This window comes from Aricia agestis, chromosome Z (assembly GCF_905147365.1).
Source record: "Aricia agestis chromosome Z, ilAriAges1.1, whole genome shotgun sequence".
Taxonomy (NCBI): domain Eukaryota; kingdom Metazoa; phylum Arthropoda; class Insecta; order Lepidoptera; family Lycaenidae; genus Aricia; species Aricia agestis.
In genome coordinates this window covers 32,193,205-32,219,353 of record NC_056428.1, presented here as the reverse complement: position 1 = coordinate 32,219,353, position 26,149 = coordinate 32,193,205, and the positions used below count along the sequence as shown (strand labels likewise).

General features: G+C 35.0%; 1 protein-coding gene across 1 annotated transcript; it reads left to right on the top strand.

Moving 5' to 3' along the window:
* The first annotated feature begins 1,972 nt into the window (after nucleotides 1-1,972).
* LOC121738809 (GRB2-associated-binding protein 2) lies at nucleotides 1,973-18,118 on the top strand. Its single transcript, XM_042131061.1, has 11 exons — nucleotides 1,973-2,132; nucleotides 2,317-2,445; nucleotides 2,582-2,777; nucleotides 5,178-5,395; nucleotides 5,645-5,846; nucleotides 7,052-7,126; nucleotides 13,613-13,731; nucleotides 14,714-14,821; nucleotides 15,647-15,754; nucleotides 17,120-17,215; nucleotides 17,741-18,118. The coding sequence occupies exons 1-11, from the start codon at nucleotides 2,064-2,066 to the stop codon at nucleotides 17,903-17,905; spliced, it is 1,485 nt and encodes a 494-aa protein (XP_041986995.1). The 5' UTR covers nucleotides 1,973-2,063; the 3' UTR covers nucleotides 17,906-18,118.
* The last annotated feature ends 8,031 nt before the right edge of the window (nucleotides 18,119-26,149 follow it).

Sequence of the window (26,149 nt, the reverse complement as noted above, 5' to 3'; positions counted from 1 at the left end):
TTTCCAAGTTTGGTTAGGACAATGCAGGCTGATCACCTGATTGTCTGACAAGTAAGATGATCCATGCGTCGGATGGGCATGTAAAAAGTCGGTCCTGCGCCTGATCTCTCGCCAGTCGTGTCGGTCTTCCGTCCCACTGGGTTATGAGAGTAAAGGAATAGAGAGTGCTCTTGTGTACTGCGCACACACTTGGGCACTATAAAATTACTCCTGCGTACCTGGTCTGGTTTCAATGAAACCGGCCACCGTCACCGAAACCGGTGTGGGGAGTATTATTATGATTTATGCCTGTTATCGGCAACCATCTCGTTTCAGACAATTTTGATTTTTACAAAATGATTATACAGATTTTAATAGGTAATTAGTGTATTAGTAGTATATGGGGTCAGTAGAGACCCCATGCGACTACTTGTACCGGTACACAAAAACACGATACGACGTCGTATCGTGTTTTTGTGTCCCGGCCCTTAGATCTCTGTATGTCAAATCTAACATTTCTTTTTAAATTAAAAATTAAAAAAAAAAAAAACATTCTAAAATTAAAAAAAGATGGTGGAAGGTGAAAATAATTGCGAAATTATCTTATCAACTCCCAAGCGGCCCAAGCGGGCCGCGATAAGTGATAAAAATAGATTTCCAAGAAGCGCGATCGAAGAACTAACCGGTTAATTTGGGTTTTCAAAATCGTTTGTGTCTTTACCATTAATTGGGTTACGTACCGGTAACCTTTACCATTAATTGGGTTACGTAAAAACCGTTCGCTTGTTTAACCGGTAAATAAAAGAACGATATATTTACCGGTTTTTAACCGAAATAAACCGGTATTTTCAAACCGGTTCCGAGCCCTGCACAGAACATTTTTCGTGAAGAATATTTTTCGTTAAGAATAATTGATTTTTAAATTAAAAAGTCGTATAAATTACAGTTGGCTGTGATAGTTGATCCCGCTATTTTTGAAGTATTATTATAATATATTATTTGAGTATCGCTGCAATTTTTGTACGTACGTATACGTACGTACGTACGTATAGGACAAGTCAGCATTTTGTTCACAATTTACGGCGTTTTGAAAACGTATAAGCCGTGGAGTGATTGACATACGACTGACAATTTTTGCTCATATGAGCAGGAATTGGCGACATGTGACACGCTCCATAACATAGCTCTTACTTCTAAAATCTGTGGTTAATATAAAAGAATTGGCTTTGGCCTTCACTATCATTCATTAAAGCGCTTATTCCACTTGTCCTATTTAGAAGTCCTAGCTAGGATCCTACATAGGAGACTAATTAGTTCGCTTCTTATTCCACTTGTCCTGATTTAGTGTTAGTCACTAAATCAGGACAAGTGGAATAAGAAGCGAATCAGTTGTCATTTTGGTCAGACGTCTTCTTAATGGCTCCAGTTCTATCAAAGCAACAAAAAATTGGTCTTCTCATAGGCTTAGCTGTTGGCTCAATGAAAATAAAAATAAATAAGTAAAAGGCGAAAAAGATGGTTGGAAGAATTTTTGCTCCACGTAAAATTATGAATTATGAACTCTCTGAAGTACTTGGAACCAGCAGACTTAAGAAATTACCTACGAATAGATTTCAGATCTTATAACATAATATAAATTGACTTTAATACAGATTTAGCAGTTCCCACTACAGATAAAAATGTTGAAACCATTTGGCAACACTAATTTAGTCATTCAGGAGCCACATTTTTTTCCGATTTAGGATCCTAGCTTTCTAAATGTTATTCCACTTGACTAATTTTTTTAGGATCCTAGCTAGGACTTCCTAAATAGGACAAGTGGAATAAGCGCTTTAATAGAGAAAACATAGAAATGGCTGTATGGGCAACGCTCTCTTTGCCTGCCCCGACCGGGACGAATTAAAAAAAAAAAGTCTATGGTACAGAGTACGGCAAAGAGTAAAATTCTTGTAGGTATCTGTCTTTTTGAGACATTAGAAAATATGTCGTCGAGTTACGAGAAGCAAAGCGATTTTTTTACAAATGGGTTAACGTTGCTACATAATTATTATTTGTGATTCACAATTTTAGGTTTAACTTGAACTATGTCTAAAAATATAGTATTTGAGGGCTGGTTAACTAAATCGCCACCAATCAAGCGGATATGGAGAACGGTAAATGTTTCTGTTCATAATCTTTGTTGACATATATTTTTGATTGATCAATTTAACTAAATCTTTATCTATTTCTATGCATATTTCTGTCCAAATGATGAATAATATGTAAGCATATTGATTTACTTTACTGAGTGTATGGAATATTGATTGACGAACATTGTTAATATTATTTCGTGAGTAGAAATGGCGGAGAAGGTGGTTTGCCTTGCGACAGTCAGGTGAACTGCCTGGTCAATATTTTCTGGATTACTACGCCGATCGACACTGCAGGCGATTAAAAGGCACGATCAACCTTGACTTCTGTGAACAGGTTTGTTTTTCCAATACACTTCAATAATTCAACTATTAATTTGCAGTTCAATTGAATTGTATGCAAGAAAAGAAAAGAGAGAATACCTACCACCAGCATGGACGTGCTATTATTTTGCAACTTATTTCATTGGCAGGTTGATGCCGGTTTACACATGGAACGTAGTAGTAATGGTTCCTTGGACCCCAAGTTGCGTGGCTCAGTGTTCACAATACAGACCCAGTCCAGGATATACCATCTGGAGGCTGATTGTGAGGCAGAGATGGAGAGATGGGTGGACGCAATCTGCAAAGTCTGCGGACTCAGAGCTACAGACGAAACAAATGTATCAGGTAGGATGAATTGACTACAATTTTAAGTTTAAATCATCTGTAGTAAACAGAAATGTGTATAATTTATTAGATAGTATTATATTTTTATTGTCTTTTCATCATTACAAATTAAAAGATGACTGCTTTACTTGTTTGTTTTGCTAGACTTAATGATTTTGAGATGTTTTTTTATCAGCTTTTTAAGCTCTAAGCTTTTTCATCAAAATGCAAACAAAGGTCTGAATTGAATTATTAAATAACCCAAAGTAGATTGCATTAGTGTTTAACCTATCAAAGATATAGTCAAAAAATGTATTTAACGGCATGTGAGTATTTGATATATTATTATAATTAATTGCTATATTGCTTGCGTAATATAGTAATCAAAAATATTGCTTTAGTAAATACTAGCTGTTTGACCAAGCTTTGCTCGGTATCCGATGAAAATGACATTTTCTAGAAATGATTCCTAGCTAGATAGATTTATCGCCCCCGAAACCCCCTATATACTAAATTTCATGAAAATCGTTGGAACAGATTCCGAGATTCCAATTATATATATATATATATATATATATATATATATATATATATATATATATATATATATATATATATATATATACAGGAATTGCTCTTTTAAAGATATAAGATTAATGTAAAGTGCATTGCAATGGTCTACTTTTCATTTGTATTGTGCATTTTTGAGATTCAGTCATTGTATTTAGGCAAAAGCAGGCAAAAGTATGCAATAAATAAATAATAAAACAAAATATTTTGTTTTTTTGCTTATTATTACAAAGTTGATGAGTTATTTTGTTGAAAGTGCTAATCTCACCAAGAACTGAACTGATTTTAAGTAAGTTTGTTGAAAGTGCTAATCTCACTAAGAAGTAAGAACTGAAGTGATTTTCAGTTAGTTTGTGAAAGTGCTAATCTCACTAAGAAGTAAGAACTGAAGTGATTTTCAGTTAGTTTCTGAAAGTGCTAATCTCACCAAGAACTGAACTGATTTTAAGTAAGTTTGTTGAAAGTGCTAATCTCACTAAGAAGTAAGAACTGAAGTGATTTTCAGTTAGTTTCTGAAAGGGCTAATCTCACCAAGAACTGAACTGATTTTAAGTAAGTTTGTTGAAAGTGCTAATCTCACTAAGAAGTAAGAACTGAAGTGATTTTCAGTTAGTTTGTGAAAGTGCTAATCTCACTAAGAAGTAAGAACTGAAGTGATTTTCAGTTAGTTTCTGAAAGTGCTAATCTCACCAAGAACTGAACTGATTTTAAGTAAGTTTGTTGAAAGTGCTAATCTCACTAAGAAGTAAGAACTGAAGTGATTTTCAGTTAGTTTCTGAAAGTGCTAATCTCACCAAGAACTGAACTGATTTTAAGTAAGTTTGTTGAAAGTGCTAATCTCACTAAGAAGTAAGAACTGAAGTGATTTTCAGTTAGTTTCTGAAAGTGCTAATCTCACCAAGAACCGAACTGATTTTTATGTCATTTGACAGTATAATGTGTGTAGATCACATAGACCACCAGTAGACCGTGGGGAAGGGCATTGATTATTCAATATCATAAAGATTATTCTTTGTTGCTGAAATAAAATATGATGTTCCTGAATTGTATCTATGCAAAAGTATTCTTTACTCGAATTGTCAAACATATTATATATTGTGAATACCAAGAGGATATTTCAAATGCTCGCAGTATAATATGATTTAGTGTTATTATAGTCACAACACTGTGACGGTTGTTTATTTGCCTTAAGGAAATATTCGCTTGTGGGATAAATATAGTCAATGCGAATTGTAATATAGGATAACCATTCTATAATTCAATTTGTAAGTATGTGTCTGAAAAGCTTTTGTGGCTTTGTTACACAAATTTTCAATCACACAAACAGAGAAGGTACAAAATTATATTTATATTTTCAACTATTATTAATAAAACATTATAATTATTATAAAAACTTTGATCATGAAAATAAAGTTGGATGCTATTAAATTATTATTATGACAAATGCGAATTGGTGTCTCATCTTTCAGTTTTACCTTATATGGTCAATACTAATGTGAGGTTGAATAATTTCGTTAATTGAAGATTCAGTTATAATTAAAAAATAAGTTTTTCTGTTGTTACTTATATATTTATAAGTGACACAGTGTGCACACTGTGTCACTTATAAATATATAACAACAGAAAAACTTATATTTTAAGCGAAAGTATTTCTTTATACTTATAAGATCTAAAAATGTAAAACAAATTACAATAGAATTGTTTAAATTCATTGAATATTATTGTTTGTTTCATTAATTTATTAATTAATTGCGAGGTTAGTGACCTTGTCTGTGAATTAATTACAACTGCTATTGTGAGTTTGCTAATGTAATTATATTTTGATGATATAATGTTATGGGAATTTTGTAGGTATATATCAAAATGAGATAAATTGTAAGGAGATTGCCATGAGGCCTATTAAAGATGGAAATATTGCAGAGAAGGCAACAAATCAACCAAATTCGACATCTAGGAATGTAAATAATGTGCAAAACTACGACAGTGTCCATTTCGACGATCAGTACGAGGATGGGGACACTGGACCCTATATACCAATATCGGAGTGCATCACAGGAGTGCGAGCACCGGTAAGCTCTTCTTTAAACTCGTTGAATTGAAGACATAAGGGGATGAAATAGGTAACTAACAATTTGAAAATATTCGTTTTTTTGATTATGTGGAAATGGACTAAAAGGCATTTTAAATAATAAATATATTTAAATGTCACTTCATCCGCTCATGACTTCAATTATTATGGTGCTTGAGGTCTTAATTTATAATTACATAATATTATTTTACTGTCATACTCCAAATTTTTAATTATTATTAATTTTTAGGACACTGGTAGAACATTTACGTTTGATCCCAAAAATATAATCGTTAGCTCTAACACACCATTTCAAAGAGGATACCACGAAAAGAACCACATGTATTTTAGCCAGCCCCAGATCAGAGTGAATAATGTTGAATTCTCAGAAAATGAATCAAATTTGAGTGATGATGAGTGCAAATCACTAAATGCTAGTCAATGTAATATTGGTAAGTTATTTATCCACCACAGAAAAGATAACTTATTTATATATAATGAATATTTTATTTAACCCTAGATCGCTAACCTTATTTTCAGGCGCTTGTTACTAACTTTCGTCGTTTCGACTACGGCATTTTAGAAAGGCGATTAAAAGGTGTTAACCAAATGAAATGTTTACAGTTTTGTTATTTATTTAATGGAAATGTTGTATTTAAATGATTTATAAAACTTCAATAAAGTGATGTGGCATAATATTATGTATTACCTAAACAACCTTATAATTGAGATCATAGTGCATGACAGTCAACAATTTACGATATATAATAGACGATATAATGAAAAAAAAACTTTAAATTTATTAAAATAATGAATGCGAAATTCTAAACAAATGAAAATTAATAAAAAAACTTGTTATTAACATGTTTGTGGCATAATAATATATCAAGTTTGTGCTGTCCGCACAACGATTTTTGCACTTGTTCCAAGTACTTTTGGGACATAAGCCACATGTTTCTCATCTTTTTGTGCAAGAGGTACATGAGCTGTACTATTTTGACCTGTTACAATCGTGGAAATCGAAATATTACTTTGCAAAAAATTTATATGATAAGCTGGATCAATTTTGATATGGTCCTCTTTCTCACACTGATGCAATTTGATTAGCGCTTTCATCTTGTAATAACATCCAAAGTATTGTAGTTGTAATTAGAATAAACAATATCAATAAAATAAAACCGCAAAAGAAGAATAATGCGCAAAAATGTACAAACCTAATAACACAAAATGTCGCGTTAATACTAACCCTCGTACACCCCCCACGTACAAAATACTACCGTCCGGCGCGGGCAACGGGTTGATAGAGATTAGGTAGTTAGCTACGAGTATAGTATGGAAGAAGTGCGATCGCGCGCGCAAAAGATAGAACGAATTTTATAAAACCGCGTCGTCGAATCGACGAAGGTTAGTAATCTAGGGTTTTAATGTACTTAATTTTCATTCAATATTTCATTTAATTTCATCCCATTGTCGCAAAGCATGTTGTATTTAACCTTTCATTGGAACACATTTCATCCATAACAAACTGTGCTGTATTATTTTGTATTTTGTTAAATGTGATTCTGTTGGTGAATCAATAAATAAATTAAATTTAAATAATGTTTTAACAAATTCACAATAAAGCAAAATAATGATTATTATTTGCCTTTTTTGTCAGGAGACTGGTCAGCGGCAAAATCCTTCAAGAAAATGGCAGTAAATACATCACCATTAGAAAGTGGAATAGAAAATGGTAAGTAAATATTCATCAGTCCAGACTAAGTTATAAAATATGCGAAAGTGTGTCTATCTTGTCACTTGTGTGTCAATCAAATCAATAATTTTTATTCAAAGGCCGTGTTCGTCGGCGTAATTTTTAGCGCATTCGCTGCAAAACCTAGTTATTGCGCATGTCCAAATGATGTCATGCCATGGCAACGACAACTGTTTACGACTTGACATTTAACCCAATTGCAATTTGTTGGTGGCGTTGCAATGAACAAACCAGTGGGAGAGCCATGCTTCGGCACGAATGGGCCGTCTCGACCGGAGAAATACCACGCTCTCACAGAAAACCGGCGTGAAACAGCGCTTGCGCTGTGTTTCACCGAGTGAGTGAGTTTACCGGAGGCCCAATCCCTACCCTATTCCCTTCCCTACCTTCCCCTATTCCCTTCCCTTCCCATCCCTACCCTCCCCTGTTACCCTATTCCCTCTTAAAAGGCCGGCAACGCACCTGCATCTCTTCTGATGTTACGAGTCGAGTGCCCATAGGTGACGGAAGTTGTTTCCATCAGGTGACCCGTTTGCTCGTTTGCCCTCTTATTTCATAAAAAAAAACAATTACATTTTTAAATTTTTCCAAGTGATCCATATCCATATTTTCCAAAATAAAATAATCAAACACTATCATGGTGTTAAATAAATTATTTGTGCGGCTGTTAGACAATTTAGGCTTATGTATTTATGTTTAGCTTTTATTATTTTAATCATGTATAAACAATTAAGACGTTGTTTACGACTTGACCAGCAACTTGTTATGGCGTTGCCATGACATCTTTTGGACATGCGCAATAAAAGTTTTGTCCAAAAATACGCCGACGAACACGGCCAAAGTAGGTATAAACATTTTTGTTTTGAACGTCGAAATTATGGTGCCTACCACCGGTAACGGAACTAACCCGGCGAGAAGAAATAGCGTAACAAACTCGTACAGGTGACAGGGCCACCTATTACTAAGAAGGCGAAAAATTTATCTTTTAAAAAATACACACTTGTTACATTGTAAATCTTAATCTATATTTTCACATGGTAATAGAATATAGAAGCAGCCTTACAAATTAGGAGACCCATTCCCAGGTGTGATATCATGAAGAAAATCATTTACTTACCTCTTGGCCCTCTAACTCACGTACTGATTTAAATTTAATGTGTAACAGACATATAAATGTTATACTATTTCTAATTTTATTTTTCATTTCTAATATAACTGAATTTAAACAAAAAACTTTTTGAAAAAAAAGATTTGTTTAAACACTCTTAAAAGAAGAAAATAAATTTCTCCTTGAAATGTCTATTAAGGTATAACCTCAATATACTGTACAATTTGCATGATAAGAAAAGCTTGTCGCGCGATTTGTGAATAAACCAGTAGGTACCAATTTAATTAGGATTAAATTGATATTATATTTTTTATTTATATATTACATTTCGACGCCCCCACCGAATAATCGGACAATCGTAAAAATGAAAATGTTCAGGAGAGCCGAAAAACTGATTTTTGTTAATAACTCCGTCAAAAAAAAAAGCATCAAAGACTTTTTATATCTCAAATGAAAGCTAATTTTTTTGCCTATCTTGCTATCTTAACAATATTTAATTACCACCGAAGGTTTTTTTAAAATAAAGCAAAACGCAACTTATCGTTCTGGAGTAGGCCAAGCTCTGATCATTATTGTCTATTGCATGATTATTCGGGTAATTTTGTGTTTCGACTGCAATAAAATGCACATAATAAATAATATCTCATTGCAATATTATTCGGGGAAATTGTTTGAGATAAGAATATTGGTAAACACCTATTACTTTACTATTCGGTGATTAAAAAATATTGTACACTTTATAATTATAGCCATTGTCGTTTATTCCAATGATTATCTACTATCCTACTAATATTATAAAGGCGAAAGTTTGTTTGGATGTATGGATGTTTATTACTCTTTCACGCAAAAACTACTGAACGGATTTTGATGAAACTTTACAATAATATAGCTTATACATCAGAATAACACATAGGCTACAATTTTAACCGACTTTCAAAATGGGGGAGGTGTTATGTTCGTTTTCTTATGTTCAACGATTACTCCGCCGTTTGTTAACCGATTTTCAAAATTTTTCTTTTGGTATATAGGGTATCATCCCAATTTGGTATTATATTCACAAAAGTGGTGATCTGATGAAGGATCCATAAGCAATCGAGGGAACTCCTCAAAATTTATCGGGAAACATGTGGTGACTTCGGTTTCGTGAGAAGTATTCTAAGCATATGCTACCAACAAGTAAGATTTTGCACCGAGGTATACCTGGTATACCGTAGTTCGGAAGGTGCTGAGAGAACTCCTGATTCTTTATAGATACAAGTTTGGGAGTTTCGGCGTTGTTTTAAAAACGGAAAGCATAATATGCTACTATGCAAATTACATTCATCATCACCATCATCATCACTACCATATTATTATACCATACATCGTCCCATGGTTATGACTTATGAGCCTATAATGACCCTGTCATTGGTACTTTTCATAGTCTTTTAGATCGAGACTCGAGTTTGTCCAGCGAAAATTGAAAAAAATCTATACTTAATATTATAAACCTGAAGAGTATGTTTGCTTGAACGCACTTATCTCAGGAACTACTGGTCCGAATTAGAAACTTATTTCAGTGTTAGATAGCTAATTTATCGAGTAAGACTATAGGTTATATATTATCACGCTAAGACTAATGCGACCGAAGAAACTCAGGAAAATGTGGGAAAAAAGTGGGAAATATTAGAAATTACGAACTACTGGAGCAATTTTTATGGCAATATTTGGCACAGATATAGAGTAGACCAAGTGAAGGGAGTAGGGACATAAGAGCTATTTTTTATGGGAAAATGTACGGTTTCCGTAAAATTCCTAATTTACGCGGGCGAAGCCGCGCGGGACATCTAGTAGGTAAAATAAAAATAATATGTATTTTTGTTTAAATACATTCATTATTTGATGATATAAATGACATTCTTGCAATCAAAGCTCTAGGTTAAAAAAAATACACTCTGGAGACTGGCTCTATCATTTCATTAGTACTTATAATCATTGCAGTTAATTATGTTAATCATAACCCTCATCGACACCTGAGTTGGTGTTAGATATTGTGTTCTAATAAAATGAATGATTATCATTCATTTTTTTGGCAGGAAATTGCCTTAGACAGTCTTCCGAGAGCATCATAGGCCTTTCTTATATGACGGTGCTTTAATCGTCGACTTCTATCTACATCGTAATACAGTTCAATGTAATCAGGATCAAAACTATGAAAAAAACTTCTCAAGTTACAATACAATACAATACAATATTCACACAACACACTATAATAGCACATCTTTTAGTAGCTAGCAATCGCATTCCTAATTAAATACTGAATTGGGTCCCATTAGCACCTGCAGGACAACTTCCACGAATAATGTTTGACTGTCTGACAGCTGCTTGCAGGCGTGAAACTGTAATAAGTGCTGTCGTGACAGTTTTAAGCACTTCTTAGGAGTTTTTGCGAAAGAAGAAAATATCCAAATACGTTCTCGTTTATTTGTAACAGATCTCGCTGCTTATCGGTCACGATTAGTTTATTTTGTAGCAAGTATTGCCCAATGCCCATACATCCTTGTTTGTGAGAAAACTCGCATGTGGATTACAAAAATCGAAACAGAATATGATTATATATCCTGAAAACTGAAAAAGACTGATTCCTACAATAACCGTAAAGTATAAAATAAAAATATGAGCAATGTACATAATTTAACGAATGTTTGGAAGGAAAAGGACTTTACCACTTGATGTCTTACAAAACGTCCGCTGGTCGTTCTTACGTCTATGACGACTTAAGACATCCAAAAAAGCTAGCCAGGGACAGAACAAAAGTCTGACTATTCCTGACTCTTTGGTCCTGTGTAAACCTCTGCGATGACTGATCTGATGCTGGTTTGAGACTGGAGGCTGGAGGTGAGTGGACTGAGACGATCACCGCGATATGATGGTCGTCCGACTCAGATTCTACAAGTTGTCCAAAATAAAACCCAACCAATATACCTTAATGCCCCAAAGGTGCACTGAAGAAGGTGAGTGAACCATATCAGAAAGAAGAGAGAGAAGGAGAAAATTTCTGTTATGGTATCGCTGGACACAGAGGAGGCCTTCGACAATGCTTGGTGGCCAGCTGTAAAGGTTCGGTTAGCTGAAATTAGGTGTCTGGGGAACCTGAGGCGGGTGATCAGTGGCTACCTGAGTGGAAGGAGTGTGAAAGTGAGATGTGCAGGAATGGAAGTGTGCAGTAGGCAGCAATGTATTTACCCGAATAATCATGCAATAGCCGTTTATCGTCAAATCATTTTGACATATTTTTTCGCAATAGCCTATTGCCCAGTTTTTGATGTAAAATACAATTTTAAGTATTGTTATGGAATAAACACATAATTTTTTATATCTTTGTAAATATCCACAGAAAAATTCTGAAAAAAAATCATATGATGTATTTTGACTTCTAGATGCCAAAAATCGCATAACAGCAAAAACCCCACAATAGCACATTGTCTGATTATTCGGTGGGGGCGTCGATTTATTAAATAATAAATACTGACAGATCGTTAAGTCTCGCGACAAGCTTTTATTATCATGCATATTGTACAGTATATTAAAAAACATTTCAAGGAGAAATTTATTTTCTTGTTTTAAGAGTGTTTAAATAAAAGCTTTTTTCTCAAAAAGTTTTTCAAATAATTTATTTTTTGTTTTTTTAGATATCTCTGGGTAGATTTCTTAGTCTGTTCTTAGTTTTGTTTTGTTTTAAGAATTTGTTAAAATGTGATTAACTATGATAGCTATATTAATTACTTAAATAAATAAGTCTTGGATGAGCGTCCATTTTGTATGTACAATGACATTACATTCGTTTCCGAGTTACTCTTAATGAGCCCTTTCATTTGATACTCATATTGCAGAAGTGCATTAAAAATAACTATGTATTCCCGTGTCTTGGATGAGCCGCCATTTGATTTCATGATACTCTCAATGAGCCCTTTCATTTGATACCCACCCTTGCAGTACGTAACGCCTCCGTGGTCCAGTGGTTAAGAGCGTGGCTCTTGACTCGGAGGTCGTTGGTTCGATTCCCGCGTTGGAAACATGAATGAATGAATGAATGAATGAAAATACTTTATTGCACCAAAACAAACATGACATACAATACTTAATAACTATAAAAGTAAAAAGTACAAAAGGCGGCCTTATCGCTACAAGCGATTTCTTCCAGACAACCCTTATTGTAAAACTATAAAGTAACAGTAGTAATAGATGTTATTTACAAGTTTGGTTAGGACAATGCAGGCTGATCACCTGATTGTCTGACAAGTAAGATGATCCATGCGTCGGATGGGCATGTAAAAAGTCGGTCCTGCGCCTGACCTTTCGCCAGGCGTGTCGGTCTTCCGTCCCACTGGGTTATAAGAGTAAAGGAATAGAGAGTGCTCTTGTGTACTGCGCTCACACTTGGGCACTATAAAAAAAATACTCCTTTGTACCTGGCCTGGTTTCAATGAAACCGGCCACCGTCACAGAAACCGGTGTGGGGGGTATTATTATATTGCAGTAGTGCATTAAAAATAACTATTCCCCTATCTTGGATGAGCCGCCATATTGGATGTAGAATGACATTACATTCGTTTTCGAGTTACTCTCAAAAAGCCCTTTCATTCAGTATCCATATTGTAGGACTGCATAGAAAATAACTATTTCGCCATCGTGGATGGTCGGCCATATTGGATTTAGAGTGATGTCACATACCACATCTTGCATTGTCATCCAAACTAAACGTGTATGCAAAATTTCAGCTCAATCGGTTAAATATATCTACTTCGAAATTGAGTTCCAAAATTCCACCGTAACATACATACTTACATACATACAGAGCAAGTTAAATAAAAGCTTTTGAAAAAATGTTTAAAAACACAAAAATATGTCAGATGATTATTATTATATACTGTACTTGAATAAGCTAGTAAATCTTGCAAACTAAATCTTAGAGGTTATTGTGTTGCTAATAATAAACTACTGCATTTTAAATGCAGGAGGGAAGTTTCTAGACCACATTTTAACATAATATTATGATAACAATGTATTTCATAAATAGTAGCCAAATAATGAATGACTGGAAAGGCTTTTGCTCTTCTGTGGGGCACTGTAGTTAACTAGTTAATAATATGAATAATAACACTTACCAATCTGGGAAATAAGTATGAAAAATGATGATGGTGGCCAACTATGTATCAGACCTCCCGAATACCAATACAAAATTTCTACAAAATCTGTCCAACCGTTTCGGTATAGCTTATAGGCAAACACTGTTACAGGTGAATTTTATTAGTAGACTAGCTGATATTCTTTGTTCTGCCATATAATAAATTCTTAATTCTTTTCGTCTGTTACAGGACCTCCGATACCACCGAGACCACCCAAAACCTTCACAATGGGCAGAGATTTGTCACACAGGGAGTCCTTCCAAGGCCCTAAAATACAGGAACCCACCGAAAATACTCACGAATTCTTTGTAAGTGTCTTCAGTGTCTATTCTCTGAAATCTTGGAAGCTGAGTTTGACCTTTTGTCACTTTTTATGGCGTCGAATTAGTGCTCCGTTATCTTTGTTTGTCACTATACAAAATATATTTTATTAGGATACAATATGACAAATCTGACGCTCATATTTTCATGATATGTCTCCTATCCTAGGGCTAGGGACCTATAAGACAGAGAGTGGTAACGCGGGCAAACGTTCAAACAGTCAGTTTTGCGTTCTTTGTGGTGTATTACGTTATGTGGAGATACCCACAGTGCATACAGGGTGCGTTTTGTTCGCGTGAGGACTCCTCCTGTGTGACTGACCGCTCGAGCGCAGAATGCGAACGCAGAACGCTTGAACGCGTGATCGCTCTCTGTCTGATAGGTCCCTTAGTAAAAAATGGAAAACAGGCCGCGCTTGGTTATTGTTAAATTTTTTGTTGCGATCTTAAGCGTTGACCTCTGCACAGTAAGTTTCCGAATCTTAGTCAAATGGGCATTCTTCGTTGCTATAAGCTACTTTAAGATCGCTGGGCAAAATACAACACGGATTTTTTATGTGAGGTGAGAGGTGAGTGGACCCGCCTCGGTATATCTACACTAAAGTAACTAAAAAACTTAACATACGTACTTAATCCGAAATGTAAAAAAGTGCCCTAAAACGTTTTTCGTGGCATACGCTGCGGATACTATTCATGATAGAACAAAAGTATATTCTACAATATTAAAGAACATAATATCAATATAATTTACAAAAAAACTCCACCACCCGTGCAAAGCCGGGACGGGCCGCTAGTGGTAAATCAAAGTGTAAATGGTTGTCATTGGTAGATCGGGAACAGACGGATACGCTTTATTGGTAGATGTTAAACACATGACTGTGCCGATATACCCCGCCAGTTTCGAGAAGCGATCTTAATGTATGCTATACGCTCCGTCGTGTCACATTCTCACTTACCATTTTGTCACCAGTCCGGATTCCCCTCTGTTCGGTCGCGTCGCATGTCGCACGGCACCGCGCCACCCTCGCCCGGTCACACCGTTCACCGCACGGATGATGATGAGGAGTCCCTCACACACGTGAGTATTACGGACACGATGGTCATACCTCGAAAGTCATTTCTGAGTGTAACTCGCTCGTGAGTGTGAAGGCGAATATGGCTGTAAACTACGAATAAGAAAAACTAAGGAAGAGTAACTGTGTCAAAAAATTTGTTCCGCGAGCTACAAAAAGAGACCCGAATATATATGCATATTTCATGCAAAAATAGACCCGAATATATATGCATATTTCATGCAAAATGAGAACCGAATACATGCAAGAATTTTGTGTAATTAATAATTATTATAGAAATGACAATTATTGTCAACGGATTTATTGCGTAAATTTTAGTGTTAGTGTTTTGTAGCTATTGTCAAATTTTAGTGTGCGAAAATGGAACCAAATTCAAAACGATTAAAGTATGGGAGTTACGTTTCCTTAGTTTTAATAATTCGTAGGCTGCAAATGAGTGATATTTGGGATCGAGGTCCCCGAGGACTCCGTTTTGAGACACAAACGATCGAATCAGAACGTCACATCCCACTCTAACTAACAACGTCATGTCACGTTTGTTAAAGTAGAACAAGGCATTCCAAACGAACAAAACGAGCGAGCTGAACTTTTCGTTTACTTTGGTTTTGAAAGGCCCGAAAGTACTATAAACAATAAAAGTCTTAAAAACATGTTTTAATGTCAACAAGCAAGCGAGCCGTAATTCTTAGTTTATTTTGCTTCTGAATGGCTTGCAATTTACGTTTAATTTATAATATTATGTAGTTGAAATAAATTATGCTAGCTTTTTGTTTCCTACCCTACCTGTAAACATGTATGTACTCAGCATAATATTGTGCTTATATTTCCAGTCAATGCAGTATTGCAACCTTCTGACATTGCCTCCCGCTGTGGACCGAGCGCTCAAACCCCGACATTCGAGCCACAGTATAGGATTCACCAACAACTGTAATGGACGGGTAAGTCCTTTAAATTAATTTTGGTCTAATCCACTTACTAATAAAAAAATAAGCAAAGGGTAGGCTATACAATACCCCCGTCCACCCACGGAAAGTGCTCCGAGGAATTGTTCGGAATCATACCTCCTGCAACTTTCCGCCATCGTTCGACGAGAAAAATATACCATCCTCATCGCCTTGATGAGGGGCAGACTTCCAACGTGCGTTTTTCGCGTAACTTTCTGCCACGCGTAAAACTTTGGAACAAACTGTCGCCAGCAGTATATCCGGACCAATCAGCGAGTATTTGATTTGTTTGATACCACCTTTGATGCTATACCGTTTGGTGCCCGTCCAAAAAAAATCTGTTTTAGTTTCAACTTGAACAATCATACTATGTACAGGCCTGTCCCACTCGCGCCTTTAGGTATCGAACTATAAGTACCCCTTTAAAGGGGCAGATCACAAGGGACTCACAAGCGAGCGGTGACGCGCGCGCAAGATTTTTTCGTCGCATATATCTACGTACTGATTTAACCGCTGTGACAGAATCATTATTAATCTGATAAATATGAACAATTGCAAAAAGTCAAAGAAATATTTAAATAAAGTAATTTAAGACTTTAAAATACAAAAAAGATAAAAAAATACACAAACATAGCAAATAAACCAATTTGTTACAAACAAACCGCATACTACACATAAATAAACACAAGTTACTATGTTTAAGTTGTAAAATTCCCGACCAGCTCCTACACTATAATCGAATATAAAACTATTATAAAATATACGTTGGGTTACTAAAATTTGATTATTACCTACTATAAAAAAGTTTGCTATTAGTATATCTTTAAACGAGCAATTCTTGTATATATATATATATATATATATATATATATATATATATATATATATATATATATATATATATAATTGGAATCTCGGAATCGGCTCCAATGATTTTCATGAAATTTAGTATATAGGGGGTTTCGGGGGCGACAAATCGATCTAGCTAGGAATCATTTTCAGAAAATGTCATTTTATTCGTGTTTTATCGAATACCGAGCAAAGCTCGGTTAAACAGCTAGTAGTAATTAAAAGAAGATTATTTTATTTTCTAAAAGGTGACAATCTTGATTTCGTCAGAAAGGGTACCTCTTACGCGATAGAAAGAGAGCGCACATGTAGGCAAATATAATTGTAGGCACCTAGCACTGCGCGGTCGGAATTTGAACTTTATAGTATCGCAGCAAGAGTTGTTATTTTTTTAAACGGGTTTCACGAGTTGGACTTCTGTTGGTACTACTAATATATACTCTGTGCTATGTATCAAAATTTATCCCGATTATCCCCATCTCATGTGTTTGATTGAAGTTGTGTTTTCAGACATACTCTCGCGGCAGTGTTAGCGATGACAGGCGGCCCGATGTCCTGCAATACCTGGATCTAGACCTGCACACGTCTAGACCTGCCTCGTCCAAGGTAAGTGCACAGCCCTAAAAATCCTGTTGTTTGTTTGTTTTCAAATGTCTTTATTAATACATAAAATTACATTTTACTATGCCTAACAATTCGTAAATGTGTTATAAAACACTAAACAGTAACAATAAATTGGTACATACAAAATCCTTATCAAATGTATGGTAATGAAATTTAGATCCTACTACAGTAAGTATAACATAAAAAATATTATTGTACTTATGTAGAAAAATAATATAAATATTTTGGCGGTACCCACAATTCGCCTAACAATCCTCGCTATCGAAGTTTCGGAAAACGGCAAGATATATACAATGTCTGAAATGACGTCAGTGGCTTCGGCCTGACGGCCTCGGTCGGAAGATCTTCCTTTTCGGCCGCCACTAACAACGTTAAAATATCATTAACAGCCAAAATAATATATCATAATATTATGATATAATACTTACAATATAACACCTAATGCTAGAAATCTTATTAGTGTTTCGTATTTGAAGGGTTAACATTTCTTACACACCAATATTCCAGATTCCAGAAGTGGTGGCGAGGAAGACGATCGCGCACAAATCACAAGCGTTAGCGGAGGCGGAGGCGGAAGCGGACAGCGCCTACAAAACCGTCGACTTTCTAAAGACTGAAGCGTTCAACATCACCAGACAAGACGCGGAGGCGTCGAGAAGCAATCAGCAATAATATCTGGTATCTATCTGGTACTATATTTATATTACATAGCCACAGAAGACTCTGACATACATAAATGTCGTTGCCAAATCGTAGATTTGCGAATTATATGGAATGTAAATAGTTATCATGAAATGCGAACATGAAATGATCGCATTTCATGATGTGGCGAACACAATTTGAATAGGTTAAGTCAACATTTCGACAAAAAAACGACTACTTCAACAAGCAGTCCCGGCCCACATCGAGAAATAATTTTTATCATTTATCTGCTCAAGCCATATCCATAGGGCATAAACCATAACCATATGGTGTAGAGTGTAGACTGTAGAGAATAAAATCTTAAATTAAATGCCACCATTCCATGAAATACTCAAACATTTCATAAAATTAACAATATCTACTATATTATGGCAACATCAGTTATATTGTAACATGTCAAAAATGGATCTATGAAGCTAAAGGCTTGGTTGTTTGTGTCGTTTACTTTAGTTACATAAATTGAGAAGTTTCTATGATAGTAATTGTGAGGGTATGTTACCTAGGGAACGTTCAAAAATTATGTTTACCGTTTATGAAACGACACGATGAGTTACTTACGTAGATGATCTAAATACTGCGTAATACTTGAACGCTCTCTTAGACATTTCATGCGCATATTTCCAATGCAAAATGCGTTGACATGAAAAAATATGTGTTTTTTTTTTGCCAAAAATGTTTGTCACAAAAATGTTTACGTGTTGAAAGTAATAAAATGTTATGAAGTTGTAATTTTTTTTAAGACGTTTTTTTATGGTGCTCATTATATGAGCTTTTTAAGTTACCATACGTACAACCAGATTCTCCGATTTTTACAGTGTATTTAAGTATTAACAAAATGTCGAAATACAATTTTTTTTCTACCATATTATAATAATAACAGAGTTTTTCCTACGTAAGTAGGTACCGTACTTGATTTTAAGAGCGGGCTATCCAATTTTGCTGTGTTTTATAATAAGTATACTAATAAGCATAGCTGAGCACCGTTAATCAAATAGTTAACTTCGTTAATCGTTAATCCGTTAAAAAAATGTTAGCTTCGTGTAAACGTTAAAGCGTTTCGGACGAATTAACGCAAGTTAACGTTAATCGTTAATCCGTTAATATGTAATATGGCCTTGTTGTAACTTATATCATTGCGTTAGTGTACATACAAAACCTGTTGGTTTAAGGTTTTGGAAGTTAAAATGTTAGGGACAAAACAAAATACTTCTATAATTATTGTATTTTACCTAACTAAATTATACTGCACTCTTCTTTATCAACATGCAAATGATTTATAATAACAATAAACAAATCACTCTCTCTATAACCACCGGCGCTGAGTAATGAAATGATAAAACGAAACAAATCTCTTCTCACTCGCACGCACCTGAAAGTGTATCTAATATTGTTTTTGTTTCACTCGCTGCTGCCGTACCGCGGCGCCGCGCTGCCCGCCTGTCCGGCACTTGTCGTTTCATTCGTCGTTAATCCAATGCCTATTTACCGCCGCGGTGCCGTGCGGTAAATAGGCATTGGATTAACGATTAACGGACTTCTGCATATTAACGGAAGTTAACGAGTCCGTTAATATTTTTAAAAGTTAATCCGTTAATCAAAATGTTAACTTCGTTAATTAACGATTAACGGATTAACGAGTTAATGCCCAGCTATGCTAATAAGTACGATCCCGGAAGACGATTGCCTTAAATGAAATTGAGATTTATTTAATCATTGTATATTTATCTGGTATTCTGTAAAAGGAAAACGCGATTCAGTTATTTTGGGATCCTTCTGGGCTTTTCAACAAATATCTGATACACTTCTATCATTAAATAACTTGCACTACTACAATCACACACTTTATAAAATATTGGTAAAAGGAAATTTTGAGACTTACGATCTTTACTTTCGTGCTATAATGCGGGGACCGTTGTTACGCGATATTGTTTACTATTAGCTGCAGCGTAAAGCACATTCCCCGGGAGCACGATTCATGGAATTATTGTATCACGATTGGAGGATAGGCGGTGTGTGTAGGCAGTGCCACCGTGATATAATAGTGCCGTAAATAGGGCAGTGCCACCGGTGCCCAGGCACAGGGCGTAGACTCTAGGGGGCAAGAATGGCCAGACTAGGCAGGAATATTATTTTTTCTGTTATTTCTCCCGATAAGTTCCCGCTGCGCTAGGAGATACGAGATTGATATACCAATTTCAATTCTACCAACACCAAGTTTTTACCCTGAATGGAAGAAAATAGGAGTAACATAGCGTTGCTTTCGGTACCCATAATATTTAAAAAATACCAAGGGCGTTGTTATAGAAGCTCGAACAGGGTGCAAATAATGCTATTTACGGCACTGTGTGTAGGCGGGGCTAGCTTTTTGACATTTATTTTGTATGGGTATGAAGACGGATTTTTTAGTTCCCAGCTTACTTCTAAAATCTGTGTTCCCAGCATTGTTCTCATAGAAAAAGTTACAGTTCATTTTGACGGTCTCATTTGATGGTTTCAAGGATATTACACTAACATCTTGTATAACCATACTATAATATTATAAATGCGAAAGCGTGTCTGTCCATTACCTCCTCACGCCCAAACCGCTTAACCGATTTTGCTGAAATTCGGTATGCAGATACCTTGAGTCCCGGGAAAGGACATAATATGATACTTTTTATCCCGGAAAAATGTACGATTGCCGCGCGATAAACGAAGTTCGGCGCAACGAAGTTGCGGGGGTCGTCTAGTATTTTTTACATAACTTTCAATTACTGAAGAATTTGACAGAAAATGAGTGCGGCTATTAGTCCGAATTGTGCTATTAACATCCTCGAGGTGGTTTTTTAAACTTCATTAACAATAATTAAATTAAGAAATTAAAAAAAACCCTGCCAAACAACTTTAAAAAGTAATGAAATAATATATTTTACTGACTTTAAGTTTAAATAATTCCTAAGTGTAAAGTGATATTTTAGTCCATAATTGTTGTCACGGTGTGTTGCTCTAAGTTGGTGAGGAGTTGGATATCCTATTGATTACCGGGTGATGCTGCAGCACCAGGTCAACTTTCCATTAATGTGTAAATATTCATAAATATCACGAACTAGAATGCAATAAAGCCCACTAAACAACTGCAAGTTGCTAATCGGCCCTTCACGAACTAGATGAACCGCGACTTTTCAGCACGGAGCAGGCTGATGATTATGAACTATAGCTAAGAACACTCTCAATGAAGTCAGCTTTCAAACAAAAAAAACTAGATCAAAATCGGTCCACCCGTTTGGATGCTACGATGCCACAGACAGACAGACAGACAGACAGACAGACAGACAGACCGACAGACAGACACGTCAAACTTATAACACCCCTCTTTTTTGTCGGGGGTTAAAAATATACATTCACTTTACAAGGGCCCTTAAAATACCTTTAAAATACCTAATTAAGATATTTTAAAGTTTTGCCTAATGTTTTTGACTTCTATTCTTTTAAAATTAATTTCGTACGTAAGATTTCAATAACAAATAATAAATTTAACGCACAATTATTATTATAATTAATGTGTCTTCATGTTATAAGTATTTCGTGTACATAATATTATTATCTTAGTATTATAATAACTAATAAGTATTAATAACAAAAACTAATTAATCTTACAAGTTATATAGTAGTAATTGTAAACAAATAAATATAATTTCTAACATAACGTTACAGTTAAACATTTCAAAAATTTATAAAATTTTTCTCGTTTAATTTGCAATCTCATGATATTATATTATAACAAACTTACAATAATATTAATTATGATTTTATGGATTATTTATATCTTTACTATAATATAGTCTAGTTTGACAGTATTATTTTATATTGCACTATAGTTTTTGCGTTTTAAGATGATATGGGTTCTCATATTCTTTGCTACGGATTTTTTTTACAAGAAAATAAAAAAATCAAATTATATTCCATCTACAAAAACAAATGTTTCCTATAACTGTAAATGAATAAAAATGAAAAGTTGCTAAATGCTAACTTATCAATATAAAATTATATTATTAACTGTGGAATAGGAGTCTAAAATTATTGTTACGAAAACATTTGAAAAATGTCAGATGCATGAAACGGAACCTATGTCAATAGAGATTGACTCTGTTGAATCGAAATTTGATCGAAATCAAATCGATTAAAAAGGGCGGCCATCTTAAATCGCGGGCACCACTGAAATGTCAGTAGGAAATCGTTAATTTCGATTGCAATTCCTTTACCGATTTTTAAATTATCGATATTGTCAATTAAAATGTGTCACGCATATCATCTTAAGCCCGGCCGCACATTGTCCGAATTCTGATTAGAAACAGTTGAATTTCGCCGGACTGCCAAGCCGCACACTATCCGAAATATCCTTCCGGCGAGTTCGAGCTCACTCGGCTCAGTACAAAATGTAAGAGACAGCGCGGGCGTTCAACTGTTTCTGATCAGAAATTTCGGACAATATGCGACCAGGCTAAAACGCACAAACTATAAAATGTGATTTGTGGTGAAAATAGCGTACATTTAACACGGGACCAAGTTTTTAAAAGAACACCATCTCTGAACGGGCATATAAAATTATTTTTACTATACAATAAAATTAATTACCTTTATTTTATATATAATATTACGTTTGCTGCATACTAATAATACAAATGACGAGATTTAGTGTCAATTTTATCAATAAGTTAAAGTTCTTGTCGTTTAAAAATCATGTTGACTCACTGTTTTTTTTTGTTAAAATTATTGTACTGATTAACAGAGTAGGCGTGATTCACAAAATATGTTTAAAACTTGTTGGTGTAATAAAATTGTGACTTCATCTTTTTACTAAAAACAATTTTTTTTGTCTAAAACCATAATATTTTGATATTGTAGTTTACACATCGTAAATTAATATCAAAATATTATGGTTTTAGACAAAAATATTTAATTATTCATAATTCCAATTATTAATTCATGAACACATTCTTTGATACTGAACTAAATATTACTTGAAGACTCATTCGTCTTAAAATCGATTGAAGAGGATGAATTTTAAGAATTGACTGTGCAAATTTTACTTGGCCCAATAAAATTAGTTATAAAATATTCAATAAATATCACAATATGGAAAGGTAATATAAATATTATCAAATATTACCAAAAAAAGTAAAATGTCTGCTAAAACTGTATAAGCTACATATCTTTTCATGCATATAAAGCATACTTAACAACATGACTTTACTTACATGACAATTTCAGTATTATAAATTATTTATTAATATTTTCTAGTAGGATAACTATTACTGCCATGTCTTCACACAAGAGGCAGCACCAGCACAGATAGTAAACATGAAGTTCCGTTTGACGTTTGACAACATTTCTGTCAATATTCCGATAAGACGTGTGCGACATGTCGGATTTTGGTTGGATTGTTATTTATATTATTTACTGACTACGGTTACACGGTCATTCTGTCATCAGGTTACAGGTATGACGGATCGTGTAACCGGTTGAATAACACGCGCACGGACTATTTATTATTTTTTATTACATACTTTTCTGCCATCACTCTGGCGGCAGTCTTAGACTGATGGACTCAGACAAATGTCCAAATGTCCAAATTTTGTCAGCCAACCAATCACAGAGCCTGAACCGTGTCTTGAAACAGGGTCGCATCTTAAGTACTGACCAAAAATACGGGCCTAAGGCCCGATTCGACCAATCTTGAAGTTACACGAGTATAACTATCACGAGAATAATTTTACTCCTTTAATTCACTCTAGGGTATTATCGTTTGCATTTTACCTATATTAAGTTACTTAAATACGAGATTTATACTCGCGCCTCGTGGCTCGGCTCGCGGCGCGTCTCGCAGCTCGCGTCGAAGCGCGAGTGTAAACACAAAGCTCGCGTCCCCCTCGAGCTCCTTTGGAAACCACTCCCGACGCGAGCCCTGCGAGCCGCGAGCCGAGCCGCGATCTCGAGTTTACACTCAGGGCTCGCGGCGCGTCTCGCGGCTCGCGGCGCGTCTCGCGGCTCGCGGCGCGTCTCGCGGCTCGCGGCGCGTCTAGCGGCTCGCCTCGTGGCTCGCGCGCGAGTGTAAATCGAGTAAAAGAGTATGAAATAAAATGACAATTATACTTCACAATGACACCGACCGTGACAGTTGAACCCTGTTGTGCAACTATTCTCAGTTTAATATTTACTCCACCAAAATAGCCCGTGTAAATATTTACTCCCGTGTAATTACCTCATTCTTGGATTAGAAGTTGGAAAAACGCAAAACCAGCTTACTCTTAGATTAGGAGACAGTAATTATACTCGAGTAATATTTTACTCCAGTTTGGTCGAATCCGCCCTAAGGCCTAGCGCGCACCACGATTTCAATTTTTGCGACACGATTTCAAAATCGCGCTGTAAAAAATCGCAGAGAGAGCGGTGCGCGCACTGCGACAAATAAATAGTGATCTTTGCTCACTTTCACCATGGATTTCGTACAAGTTGCTTGTCTTTATTTATTACTTCGGAGGATCAGAAGAAAAAAAAAGAAAATTCGTCAATACTGGACTCATCCTTTTATAGCGGATAGAATTATCAAAGGTTTCTTTTATCAGAAATACCATGAACTTCGGATGTATCCCAAAAAATTCTTTGGCTATTATAGAATGAAAATTCAAACGTTTGACAGATTACTGAGAATTGTTGGACCTCATACTGAATACAAAAATACTATATGGCGAAATGCGATCCCAGCTTATAAACAAAATATAAACCACTACGATGTTTATTGTTGGACAGATAATATTATAGTGTATTAATCTGTAGACAGATGAAACACAAATGAGGTGCCGGCTGGCCTCGGGCTGGCCGGCCGGCCCGAGTGTGCGATTTTATTATCGCAGTGCGCGCGGTACCACACAATTTCATATTCTGCATTTTATATTCGCGACAATCGCGTCGCGAGCAGTCGCAGCAAAATGTGACAAATCACAATTTTAAAATCGCTGCGATTATTTAGTCGCATGTGCGCGCACTGTTGTATTTCTGCGATAAAATAATCGCGCTGCATAAAGTCGTGGTGCGCGCTAGGCCTAAGTGTTACTATCGCCATTTGCAACCTTTGCGGAATATTCTCTATTACCTACTTACAGTATTAAGCGATAAGCACACACGGACAACAAAATTATCACTGTCATCTATTGCCATTCTATATGTACCTTATTAGAGTATGCAAAATAGTTCTTCCCAAAACATTGTACGATCGATACTTTGAGAAGAAATACAGTCTATTATTTAGCTGCATAAGTCGATAATTTAAAAAAAATGGTGGACGATGTTTATAATTTTCTCCCCGCGTGTATATGACTTTATGTTCTTGTATTAACTTCTGATCTTATGTGTATGTACTATGTACTTAAAGTTGATCTACTTAACTATATATTTTTATAACCACTTTCTGAAGTTATTACAAATTCCTTCAATATGATAATGCCATTATATTTAATATTATTATGGTTTTGTTTAGCTATTAATTATTATGGTAATATTATGGTATCTTGTATAAACTAATAATATTATATTTTAGTTTTCAGAAAGTTTTATTTCACGATCGTCAATGAAAACATAGAAGTAATGTTCGTTGCTATTAGCTGTTAGTAAAATAAAATTAATTAAAATAAAGTGTGTTGGAACAATTGCAATATAAAGTATTTATATTTAAATGTTAAGTTTGTAGAAAAGAAAAGGAGGAAAAATTGTATATTGTAATAATTTTATAAGATAAAAATATGTCAGGTTTCTGCTAGATAATCGACAACGAATTATCATTCATCATGATCATCTATCAGTGCCTTCATCATTGTCCATATTATAATAGTATTGTAACTACTTATATAGAAGAAACTAATAAATATAATAAGCTTCTGCATATATCTGGTTACAATATTTCGGAAATATGATCTACTGTTAAAAGTAATGTAGGATAAAATTAAATGTCATATTCTTCTTTCTCATAACATTTATATAAAATGTTATTAACAAAATACATAATCCGAGTTTAATTACATGATAGTAACCTACAAACTGGTATAGTTACTATTAATTGAAACAGGGAAAATAAAATTATTTTGAGGCTAGGAAATGGTCGCTCATGTCTTCCATAACTGTGCAAATAATTGTAAGGGCATTCATGAACAATTCTCTCCATTATGAATATTATAATGT